The sequence below is a fragment of the Mastigoproctus giganteus genome, chromosome 4 (assembly GCF_048544385.1).
Source record: "Mastigoproctus giganteus isolate SK-2022 chromosome 4, ASM4854438v1, whole genome shotgun sequence".
NCBI lineage: Eukaryota > Metazoa > Arthropoda > Arachnida > Uropygi > Thelyphonidae > Mastigoproctus > Mastigoproctus giganteus.
This window is the reverse complement of record NC_143578.1, coordinates 210,764,133-210,776,238: the sequence shown is the minus strand read 5'-3', so window position 1 is coordinate 210,776,238 and position 12,106 is coordinate 210,764,133. Positions and strand designations below refer to the sequence as shown.

Sequence of the window (12,106 nt, the reverse complement as noted above, 5' to 3'; positions counted from 1 at the left end):
TAGTCACCTTTACTAAAGCAAAAACCCTTCCCTTTACCCTTGATGGTAGTTAAATCTTTGAGTAAATCCCACATCAGTACACTGTGATCACTGTCACCTAGTGGTTCCTTTATCTGCAAATTCTTATTTCAGATCAAGAGCATTACTCCCTCTGGTTGCCCCTCGAACATGTGGCTGTAGAAAACAATCCTCCTGTAAATCCACAAAAGTCCTGCCAGTGTGTGATTGACCAACCCACAAGTTCCAGTCAATATCTGGAAAGTTAAAATTCCCCATTACAAGAAATTATGAGTTACTGGCCCACTCTATTTCTCTGTATAATTGTTCATTGTACTCATCAGAGTCATTAGGCCTATAACACACTCCTACTCTCATTTTCCCTTTCCCAGTGTTTATGTCACAGGAAACTGACTCAACATTGCACTGACCATCTATGTGAACTGGATGCATTTCCTTAGATTTTGTGTTTCTTAATTAACAGCATAACCTCTTCTTCCTACCCTGTCTATTCTTTCTATACACATGGACTCCCCAAATTCCAATTCTGCACTATTTATATCTGTGTGACACCATGTTTCTGATATCTTTATGATATCTGCCTTTGATGTCTTGATCAGCACTTCAGATTCATCAAATTTATTTACTATACTTCTAGCATTGGTGTACATGCACCTGTTCTTACTCTTATTTACCCTAACACAGCCCATGTATTTAATTGTTCTATGCTGATTCCTAGCAATTCTTGAAAACCCCAGCAACTTGCTCTCTAGGCTGCTGCTTATTCCAATAGAAGCAGTGAAAGGATCATTTTCGCCTCTGCCTGCGGCTACTGTTGACCTTTTAGTCTGTGAATTCCCTCAAGCTGCCTCGATAGCATCAGCAAATATTCTTGCACCCTTTCTATTTAAGTGTATTCCATCCCTGCAAAAGCAGTCTCTCCTATTAACATGCACAGACCGTGCTGAAAAAAGTTCTACCCCATGAGCCTTGCACAATCTCTCCAGGGCTGAATTTATTGACAAGGCTCTCATCATATACTTCCTCCTATCGTGCCAAATTTAACCCTAACTCGCTACTTTTTTTTTCACCATTGACCTGTTCTTGTTAAGTAAATCTGCATCTCGCTTAGTTAAGGTCATTTGTACCAGCGTATACAACAATATCACCTTTTATGCCCTTAAAAGATGATATCTGCTCTACAAAGTCATCAACTTTTGTTCCTGGCAGACATATCCTGGTCCTGTTTCACCTATACTTTTTTTGCATAATATATTCCCTGTCTCCCTGACAATCGAGTCACCGACAGTAACTGGCTCCTGTGGGATCAACACATTCTGCCTTGGAGATGTCTGCTGTGTTGCCTGATGCACAGGAATGAGCTCTGGTGTTGATTTGGGCAGCTGAGAGCTTGACGGGCCTCTCATATATCTTCGAGGGTATTATAGACGCCCATCAGAACACCGATTTGACACCTAATTTCTTCACACTCTCTGCACCTAGCACTCAGAAAGTCATCCTGCTTGGCTAGATCATGTCCTGTTCTAGATAGGTCTGCAAACATTTCACATTTCGCACATTTTTTAGACTGTGATGCATCGGTGAATCGCCCCCTTCGGTTCCCCCCAAGCCGCAGTACTCTCGCTACTTTGTGCCTGTTGCTTTGCTGCTCTGGGTCATGATTCTTAATCAAATTCAGCTACTGATTGTGAATGTGTTGACTTTGGCTGAAGCCAATGTTCCAGTTTATCTCACAGGAGTTCAATTAGGTTAAGGTCAATGCTTTGATCATGCACAAAGCTCTTATATTTTGTTGTTCTCATACAGAGTCATTACAGAGTGTGTAGTATGACATGATGCATTCTCATGCCAAATCAAAAAGGAGCTCCTCCACTTGCTATTGCCGCAGAGTAGGAAGAACAGACTGTTAGTTCATCACATGGCATTTCATTGATCCGGGAATGACGACTGGTGTTCCAGGCCCAAACAAGAAATAGCTTCAGATGGTGACAGCACTTCTGACCAACTTCAGAGTTGGGACAACATGGATTCACTGGGCATCAGACTCAAACATGGCTCAATTTTCAATTTCATGACTGGAAGTTTTCTGGTGCTGGGTATCAGTTGCTGTGTGGAGGAGGTTATCCAGGAGTAGTGTTCAGGAGTTGCAGGTGATGCCAGCGATGACAAAAGACCTCGTTGGCATAAGTGGTTAGTGCGTGGAAAGCATCGTTAGATTCCAATAACTTGGTTTCTGGCCGAAGTGCTGTAGTGTGGAGGTCTAGGAGCAGTTGGATTCTTAGATCTAAGTGTACGTTGCATGAGTGCATCACGTGATGATCCCAGTCTTCAGGTTCTCAGCATGTAATAGAGGGCATCCTCGACTAGGCCCAACTGTAGAAGGACCTGTGACCAGTTAATAGGAAGGAAGCATAGACGTTTGGGAAGAACCAAGTGAAACGTTGTTTGTTGATGTAGGTTACCTCGGGGAGGAAAATTTTAGTAGTTGCACCAGTTGTGGAGTTATTCCAGCGGGTTTGCCATAGGTTTATCGATTCTAGCCACACACGTTTATGTTCCTGTTTGATATCGGTATTGGTATGGGTTTGAATAGTGAGGAATTCAGCTTCCTTATTCTTCTTGATGGCATGAGAGAGTCCGATAAAAGCGACGTGGAGGTCCAAGGGGAGGCAGCCTGTTAGTACCTGTAGGGCGGCAGTTGATGTCGTTCTACATGCACGGGTCATTTGTAGTAGCATAAGTCGTTGAATTTGCTGAATTTTACGTTGAGCATGCACTAAAATCATTCGGTGGTACCATACTGCAGCTCCATATGTGACAATTGGTATAAATACTGCTGAGTATAGAAGGCGTTGAGTTGGTCCTTTAAGACCCCAGTCCTTGCGGGTAAAGTGTGCTAACATAGTGATGTAATTTTTTATCTTTTCTTTGATAGCTTGGATATGGGGGATGAAAGTTCTCCTGTCGTCCAAAGTTACTCCTAGGTACTTCTCCGATCGGTAGTTTTTCAGTGGGCGACTATTAAAACGTATGGTAGGAGGTCTGGAGAAGTCCAGTTTGCCTTTTAATAGGAGGGTTTTGCTCTTCTCAGTGGAGACTGAGAGTTTATTTTCCGTGACCCATACGGACAGAGCAGAGAGAACAACCATAGCCTGGTTTCTATGGTGGCGCGGGTGGGGGCCCTTGCTGATGATGACGATGCCGATCATGTCGTCGGCGTAAGAAAGCTGAGTAGTGTGTGGGTAGTCCCTCAGGAGCCAGTCGTCGAGTATCATATTCCAGACAGCTGGCCCCAGGATATGAAGAAAAGGTGAATACAAGAGACAAATTGCTCACACACATTTTGGATACTGCTGCCCTCATAAAGGAATGCAAAGACGACCTTAGAACAACACGCCATATTACCACAAGAGTTGCAAAGTGCATTGAGGTTGGTAGTGGGATTTTCAAACATTTATTGTGAACTCGAAAAAAATTGTCAATTATTTGTGTTTTGTATCATTCAAAAAGTCGATAAATACAAATGATAAGTCATTTATTGCTCTTTAATACCTCTCATAATGGCTTTGTGCCTGTGCCAGTTTCAGACAGCTGTATCTCCATATCCATTGAGAATTGGACACATGTTTATATGAACTTTTTTACTTAGAATATTTGATACTATAATGTCCAAAAATATTTACTGTTCCTCCTGAATCACCATGTATATGTTTATATAATATATTTATTATATATTTCCCATGTAAATTATATAAGAAATGACATATGTGCAATATGCCAGTCTTGAAACAAATGAAGTGTAAAGAACAAATATCTAGATGTTGCTGCATTCTCTCTTGATTATTATTGTCTCATTCCCATTGGTCCCTCCGGCTTTCATGCCATACAGGGAGGGGCTCACATCTGGTGAATATGGGCTTGGCACACCCAGGGTCCTGAGCTGGATATCATCATTCTTCTCTCTTGGTGATTCCCTTTTACTTCTCTCTCTCACTCTCTCTATTAATAATATCTATTACTAAGATCATTAAACAATATTTGTGTGTGTGTTATAAAACTTAAATATATATATTTATATAATATATCGCACCATTCTCTCTTGATTATTATTATCTCATTCCCATTGGTCCTCTGGCTTTCATGCCATACAGGGCTGGTTTATATATCTATTACTAAGATCATTTAAAAGTATTTTTTTTTATATACGCACACGTACACACACACACGTACACACCCACACGTGTGTGTTATATATAAAACTTAAATATAATTTAATTCTTTAATTTACTTTGCTGTTATGAATTGTATTATACTATGCATTTTAAGAACTTGACTCAATAGATTAAAAATATGTTATGGTACTAGTATCTGTGCATATTTATTTATTTAATTATTGTTTTCTTTAATTTAAGCCTCTAGAAATCAGAGAAGCTATACCTGAAAGGATTTCCAAAGCTGAAATACTGGGCATCTGTAACATAAAAGATACTGATAAAGATCATGTATTGAATTTAGCCATGGCACTTGAAAGTGGAAGGTCAGTAATAGTTTGTTGTGCTAATATTCTATATATATATAGTTGTTTGGTAACCATATTTTTCTTTTTGTTGTATATATGTACAAAATGATCATAAAATGAGTTTGTCTCTTTAAAATAAATTGTAAATAGAAAATTAGTAACAACAGCTGTAGAGAATAACTCCCAGGCATAGAGTACAAAATCTACACTTGGTTATCACAGTTATGAATAATAAAAAATTGTAACACATTTTTTTGGTTCACCAAAAGCACAGCTATGTTTATATAGTATTCCAAAAACCATACATTGAAGTATATAGAAACAGGATAAGCTTTATCAATGTATACATTTCACAGAAACTTAAGTATTTAGTCAAATCAAAGAATATATACAACTAGGCTAAATATTAAATAAAGATGCACTTAGGCACATTCATGTATTCTAACTTAAGTAGGAAGTCAAAAAAATCAATGTGCAAATACCTTCATGATTGGGAGAACATAAATAAAAATAAAATAAATTTTCTGTTTATACTCCAGGATGACCACACAGTCAGAGGAGTTCATAAGATAGAGAGAATTTAAGAAACAGCACCATATTTAGCAGCCACTCAAGGCACACGCCTTGAGTAACCCCGGTCATTCAAGGCATGTGTACTTATGTACCCTCACCAAATACGGAGGATGCAGAAAGGTCAGGGAATGACCACCGCATATCCCTGGAGCAATATGGCCTTAGTTGCTAATGCTCCTAAAAACCAAATAATAAATAACATAATTTATGTACCCTCGCACCTCACTACCCGGCTATCACTTCCTGAACTTGATGTGCTTGAGATGAAAATTATGTACTTTCCAACATGTTAAGAAAGGAAAAAATATTATAACATCAAAGTCAAGCAGAGGCAGACTGGCCATAAGACTTACTGGGGAAACCCTGGTGGGCCAGAGGTCAATGGAGGCTGGTGTGATTTTAAATTTTACACTCTGACTTCTGATACATTCTATTTGTTGACTAATAAATGAAAACTAAATGCACAAAAATCATAAGAAAAATATGGATCTTCCTTAACCACAGTAATATTGAGGGTTTAGTGTCAAACAACATTAACTACAAAATCATTTTGTAGTTGATGTTTTTATAATTAACCAAAAAAAAAGTCATTTGACATTTTTTTGGTTTACCGGAAATGTACTTACAGCCTAAGCTAACTTGTAAAGTACTAGAGAAAGATACAGTTCTATGGCATGATATGTATAATGTAAAACTAAAGTTATCGCAAAAATAAAATGCAATTTTGTAGTTAACATTGATACAAAACCCTCAATATATGAGTCAAATCGTTTGGAAAAATTTTTTTGTTTGCCTGGATAGTAGTCTCATCAACGCTGTTAGAGTTTGTTTGATAAAAGCAGCACCACCAGGTTGCCATTGCAGCTGGCGGCTACTATACATATTCATACATGGTAGCATGACTGTGGCCACTATGGTGTGGTTATGACGAGCACAACAGTATATAGTATGGAAGAGACAGTTATATAGGTTTTAGCTCTTAATTTGTGTTAATTGGACCACCCATGGATTCAAGAATCTATATAAGCTTATACCCAAAAACTGTAAAAATTTGTTTAATTTAGCAGTTGATGTGTAAAGTTAGTGTGATATGTAAGAGTGCACACATTGAAATAAATGTAAGTACATATCTTTATATATTTAAATTTATATTTAAAATTCATTAAAAATTAATGATCGATAATTATTCTAGTTATTTGTAAACCCCCCCCCCCTTCTCTCATGTACACTTCCTTGCAGTATTGCCATAAACATTAGTATGAGGCCACAAGTTTTTCCCGGTAAGAATTTTGACCCAGTCCTCCTCTGGGATCAAGGGTACAGATAATTGCTATGAGTGTTTAATAAGCCACAGACAGCCCTCAGATGGACAGAGTGCATAATTTTACAGATGGTGTATGATCAGTATCCCTCTCCAAAAGGGGGGAGGATACAGGAATTTTTTTTATAGTTATATTGGAAAACTTCTTTATGCTGAGACATCCCTGCATGTATGCAGAGAAGTAATGAGTTTCATGAATGAAAGGATAACTTTGAGAGGGAATTGATATCAAGATCCAGTTTCATAGCTACAACTTTGTGTTTACGTCCAACCTCTGCCTACAAATCTTGATTACCTTAAAATTTGCTCATAACACCATAGCATCTGCCAACTTTGAAAATTTGAACAAAGAAATGTATATATTGTATAGAAGAACTATAGATAAATACAAAAATTAGAGAACTGGAAACAGGTGCATTTTGGGTTAAGGGAATTTATTTAGAATTTGGGAAAAAAATTAATACATAGTTATATTGTATGGAACTTCAGTCTGTTCTTCAGTAGCTTTATCAGTTCAGTTCATCAGTTGACGTTGAACAAGGACAGCAACTACAAAACAAACACATTGGTTTTTCCAAGCCATCTATAATAACACTTGCGAATCCTAATGATAAATAGGATAAATCGTATTTTCTTTTCTTGGGAGTTCTACCTCCTTGTTCCCTGTTGCTTGTATTCCCACTACCTTTACTTGTATCAATGGATTTTATTTTGTAACCAGTCAAAATTTTATCCATTTGTCTAAAAATATTAGAATTAACTTTATATTCTTAAAAAATACAACTTCTAAATTACTAACGATTATTATCAGTAAGTAAGTAATCACGCCAAAAACAATAAAAAACACAATCGCACACCACTGAAACCGTATTTTCAACCATGCAACTAATGCTATACTATGCAATCTACCTATATATGTCATACATAGTACACACTAAATTCATCATATCAATCATAATTCATCAATCCATTTCAGCAAAATATATTTTTTCCAAATAAATGTTTATCTCATGTTTATATCGAAGTTAGAGTGAGATAGGTGGCGGTAAATGCTTTAAAAAATAGGTTATAAAATTTAATGTTATGTTATGAAAGTTTATTTATATGTATATATTTTTTTATTTATATATGTTATGTTATGAAAATTACATTTCTGTTAAACTTTTCGTGCCTCCCAGTTTGGAAATCGCTGATATAAGGTCAATATTAAGTTTTGATAATTTATAATAGATTATTATAAGCAAGAATAGAGTTATTATTATTGAAAAATTTAAGAGGGAGGTGCCAATGGTACCAACAATGGAATATGAAGCAGGGAAGTCAAGTTTTATCTGAACAAAATGATTTTCCCAGACTGGTCATTTCCCACTTACTTGTAGCTTGACTAATTGACAACTTCCATTATAAATATATTAATTGCAATTTGGATTTCCAGATTAAAAAAAAAAAAAAAACACTGGATGTGTCATCGATATTTATTATTTTAGGCTAGTACTGTCGTGACATAGGAGGTTCAGATCCAGAAAGGATGGCAGCTCCAGCAGTCGCTGATTATGTACAGGATGTATTTAAGGGAACTTGTATACAAGTAAAAGTGGTAGAAGATGAACTCGAGATCAAAGCCCAATATCCTTTGCTTCATGCAGTCAACAGAGCTGCTCGTGGGTAAGGAGTTGGATTTTTGTTACTGATTTGTATAGTAAGATCTCTTTTATCTTTTTTCTTCTGCGTAGAACCTAAGGATCTATCAGTAAACAATATTTCCATTCTTTAGATATTGGATTAGGTTTTGAAGCGTACATTTCCTTCAGTACAATCCACTCTCATCTAGATAATTTGAATAGCATAATGGTTACAGAATACAATATCTAAGTATTTAACAATAGAATTCATTTATAAATACAAACACCTTGTTAATTAGCAGCTTGGAAAATTGATTTAATTTGAATACAATTGTAAATTGTATTCAAATTAAATTGAATATGAATACAATTTAACAATTGTATTCATTTCTGAATTCAGATTCTGTCTTAAGGATACTTTGATCCCTTTCGTGACACATCATCACAGACTTTTGACCTTCAAGGCTTGGACATATGTTCACATTAAAGATGACTTTGTTATCCATATGCTAACCTAAATCACCAATATTGTTTTACAAGTTTCATAAATAACACTGATGAGAATATGATCAGGTGAAGTTTCAATTATTCTTGAAACCATTGGTGATAATAAATATTGTTAATGTAGTACAATGCATATTGCTTATGGATAATATTATTGCTTTATGAAGTCCTGATCAGATGTATATGAATACATAGGAAAAAAAAAAACATTGTTTATTGGAATCAGGCAAATTGCCTTGTGCAAAAAGTAAAGAAGTGATTACATAATATTTTTATTTGTTCTTAAACTGTGACACATGTTAGTTCATTTGTTAGTTTGTGTACTGAAGTCAGAATTCAATATGCTTTTATTTTTTGCAGACATGTAAAAGATATAAATTTATATGGAATAGTGAACTATTTCTGTTCCATTCCATTTTAAGCCTGAGAAAATGGTGAAAGTCTTATGAAGGTTTCTTTTCTCATATGTAGCCTACTTTCAATCACAGGTGTTTCATCTTACTAAAATACTTTCAAATAAACAGTATATCCCAAAAAAAGAGGGGCTTATCAATAGTTACAATCTCTGTTCCTTGATGTTGTGTGGAAAATGCCTAGCTTCAGATGCTATTGAGATAGACAAAACTTTTATGGAATTTTTTTCACTGTGGGCAAGGGTTTTCTGTTTTTTTTTTTTTTTTTTTTTTTTAATTTCCCAGAAACTCGGGATTTTCATCCTGCGAAATGTGTGTTCTGTGGAACTCCTTATGTTGATACCTCGTGGCCTTAGTTGTCTCAGCAAAAAAACTAGACAAAAGGAGTACAATTAATAGACCTGTGGCATTGTATGGGCTATATGACATCCAGAGCCCACCTGGGAAGACTTAATCTACCCTAGCATAGGAAGCTGTTCAACTTTTTATACTGCAGGCTGCGTAGCCCGCAGTGTAAAGTTATGACCACCACATCCATAATGGATGGGGTGGTCATAATTAAGTGGTCACTGAATGTATATTTATATTTCTTGAACTATAAACAAAATTTGTATCTGTTGCTAGGGTCCCCTTATTCTCCCTCAAGCTCCGACTTCTCTAGAAAATTATTGTGTTCACTCTGGAGCAACTCTTATAATTTTTTCCCATGATAAATATACCTAGTGGATATTTTGACCATGTCCTCAGTTGCTGAACTTAAATGCTACTAATTTGTTCCATAGAATTCCCTCCTTGAAAGATACTGAAAAATGCTGCAGGATTGGGGAGATTTTTTATGCAAATTTTTTATTTTTCTGTTGCAGATTTTCAATCCTACACTGAAGGCAAGTAAGGGAAAGGGATCTTTCTTTAAAAGAGGTGTGTGTGTGTGTGTGTGTGTGTGGAAAATCATGATAAAAATCTGATTTAAGACTTGAATCCTTTATTTATAATTCACCAGATGGGCATTATAAAATAACCACAAAAATGCACAACGAAGAAAGAAAAGTGTAAGTTGTTTGTTTATAGCAGTGTTGTAATTCTTGGTTGGTGTTGCATTCGTTACTTGGCATTTTTTTGTATAATGGAGAAGGATCGTATATTACAAACCTCATTTGGGACGAATACTTCTGTGGATGATGTTGCATGCAAACTGGACAAAGACATTGACTAGTTTGCATGCACATACACAGTGGGGGAGCTGCAGTTAGGCAGCAGACTGTGTGGAGGATTAGCTAATGTGGCTCCTTAGCATTCATTTATTTAAAATTATTTTGCAGAACTTTATCTTAGCTCTTATCTGCATGCAGTAGGATATGAATAACATATTACTGTATTATTGTTTTTCATGTAGGCATTGAACGTCATAGAGCAAGAGTAATTTTCCTATGTTATGAGCCAGAAGAGCCTATTGATACAACTTTGGTTCTCATAGGGAAGGTTAGTATAATTTAGTTTTTGCAGGGAAGGTTAGTTATAATTAATTAGAGTTGACAAAATAATAAATAAATAAAATGACAAAATGAATTTGATAGTATGAACCCTTTAGAATAATAAATCTCTTTAGACAGGCGATACAATTTGGGATTAGAACTATGATACACTATTTAATAACCTTAAGGACTGTAGACTTGGCGGTAATGATAATTTATTCTCACTAGATGTTACCTCATTATATATGAATGTAACCATTGAATACACATTAGATATATTTTGGGATATATTAAATAATAACTCTATACCGATTAACTATACAAAGCTTCCTATTAAGGAAATTTTTCACTTAATTAAACTCTTAGTTAAAGCCAACTATATCACCTTTCGAGACAAAATATAAAAACACATTTTTGGTTTACCAATGGGATTAAACCTGAGTGGCCTAATATCGGAGATCTATCTCTGAACGATTGAACTTATACATTTGATGCCTTTTCTACCATGTATCACATACTATGGGAGGTATTTAGATGTTCTAGTCATTACCGATAGTAGCACTATCCAAGGCATTTTACATTCGTTTAATAATATTCATTCTAGACTCAAATGTAAATTTGAGTCTAGAATGAGAGGGAGAATACGGATACTAAGTCATTAAATTTTCTAAATTTCATGCTTAATTGGGACGCATATAAAATACAATTTAACATCTATCGTAAACGTACAAACACCAGTATTCTTCTGCATTATAACAGCTATCACCAGTTCACCTATAATAGATCGACTATCTTTAATCAATTTCTCAATGCTTTTAAATATTCAACAATGGAATCTGATTTGGGCTCAGAAATACAAATATTAACGAGCAGATTCTTAAACAGGGTTTACCCACTTGCTACAATATTAGGGTACAAGCTAAGGATAGAATACAAAAATATACACCAATCAACAATAGTAATATCAAAAAATACTTTATTTCTGTCCCATATGTTGAATAGTGGCACAAACAACTTAACAGATTCTTTAAAGAATACTGAATTTAAAATTGTAGCCAGGCCAATAGAGAAATTACACACTATACTGAACAATCGCTCAGTCCTTTCCTCGTTCGCAACACAAATAAATGACCTAGTATACAACATTCCCTGAGGTGATTGTGACTCGTCTTATAGGGGTTCTACATGGTTTCCTCTGAATTTGTGTTAATCAACACACGGCCTCAGTTCGTGCTTCTCGTTCAGCAACGTCAGAATTAGCCTTTCCTGCCGTTAATGAAAAACATACATTTTTATTTAGCGAGGCCAAAATCCTTAATGTACCGTCGAAATTAAATTACATGAGAATTCTGTTAATCTTCGCCGGCCATATCTAATTTCAGACTCGTGCTCCTTTACGGACATGCACGAAGACAAATAATCCCTATTTGAGTTCCATGCTCAACCCTATTCAGTAATTTTCATTCCTGTGATCACAACATACAGTCGAAAAGCATTGTCAGCTTCAGGAAGGAAAATCATTTTCGTTAAATTAATTTTTACTTAATTTTCAATTGCGTTAAATTGATTTTCAATTGTGTTCAATTATTTCTTACTGTAATGTAAGATTTTCCATTTTTTTTCTTCCTTTCTTTTTTTTTTAAATTGTTTTCGTTTTAATTTCT

The 12,106-nt window shown here is 35.4% G+C and overlaps 1 protein-coding gene across 1 annotated transcript in view; it reads left to right on the top strand.

Annotated features, from left to right (window-relative positions):
- Dip-B (Dipeptidase B) overlaps window positions 1–12,106 on the top strand; it is a 107,457-nt gene that overhangs the window by 56,092 nt on the left and 39,259 nt on the right. Inside the window, exons 6-8 of the mRNA XM_090372031.1 lie at window positions 4,431–4,559; window positions 7,924–8,092; window positions 10,364–10,449. Of these exons, the coding sequence (XP_090228157.1) occupies window positions 4,431–4,559; window positions 7,924–8,092; window positions 10,364–10,449 (384 nt within the window). The remainder of the gene's footprint in view (window positions 1–4,430; window positions 4,560–7,923; window positions 8,093–10,363; window positions 10,450–12,106) is intronic.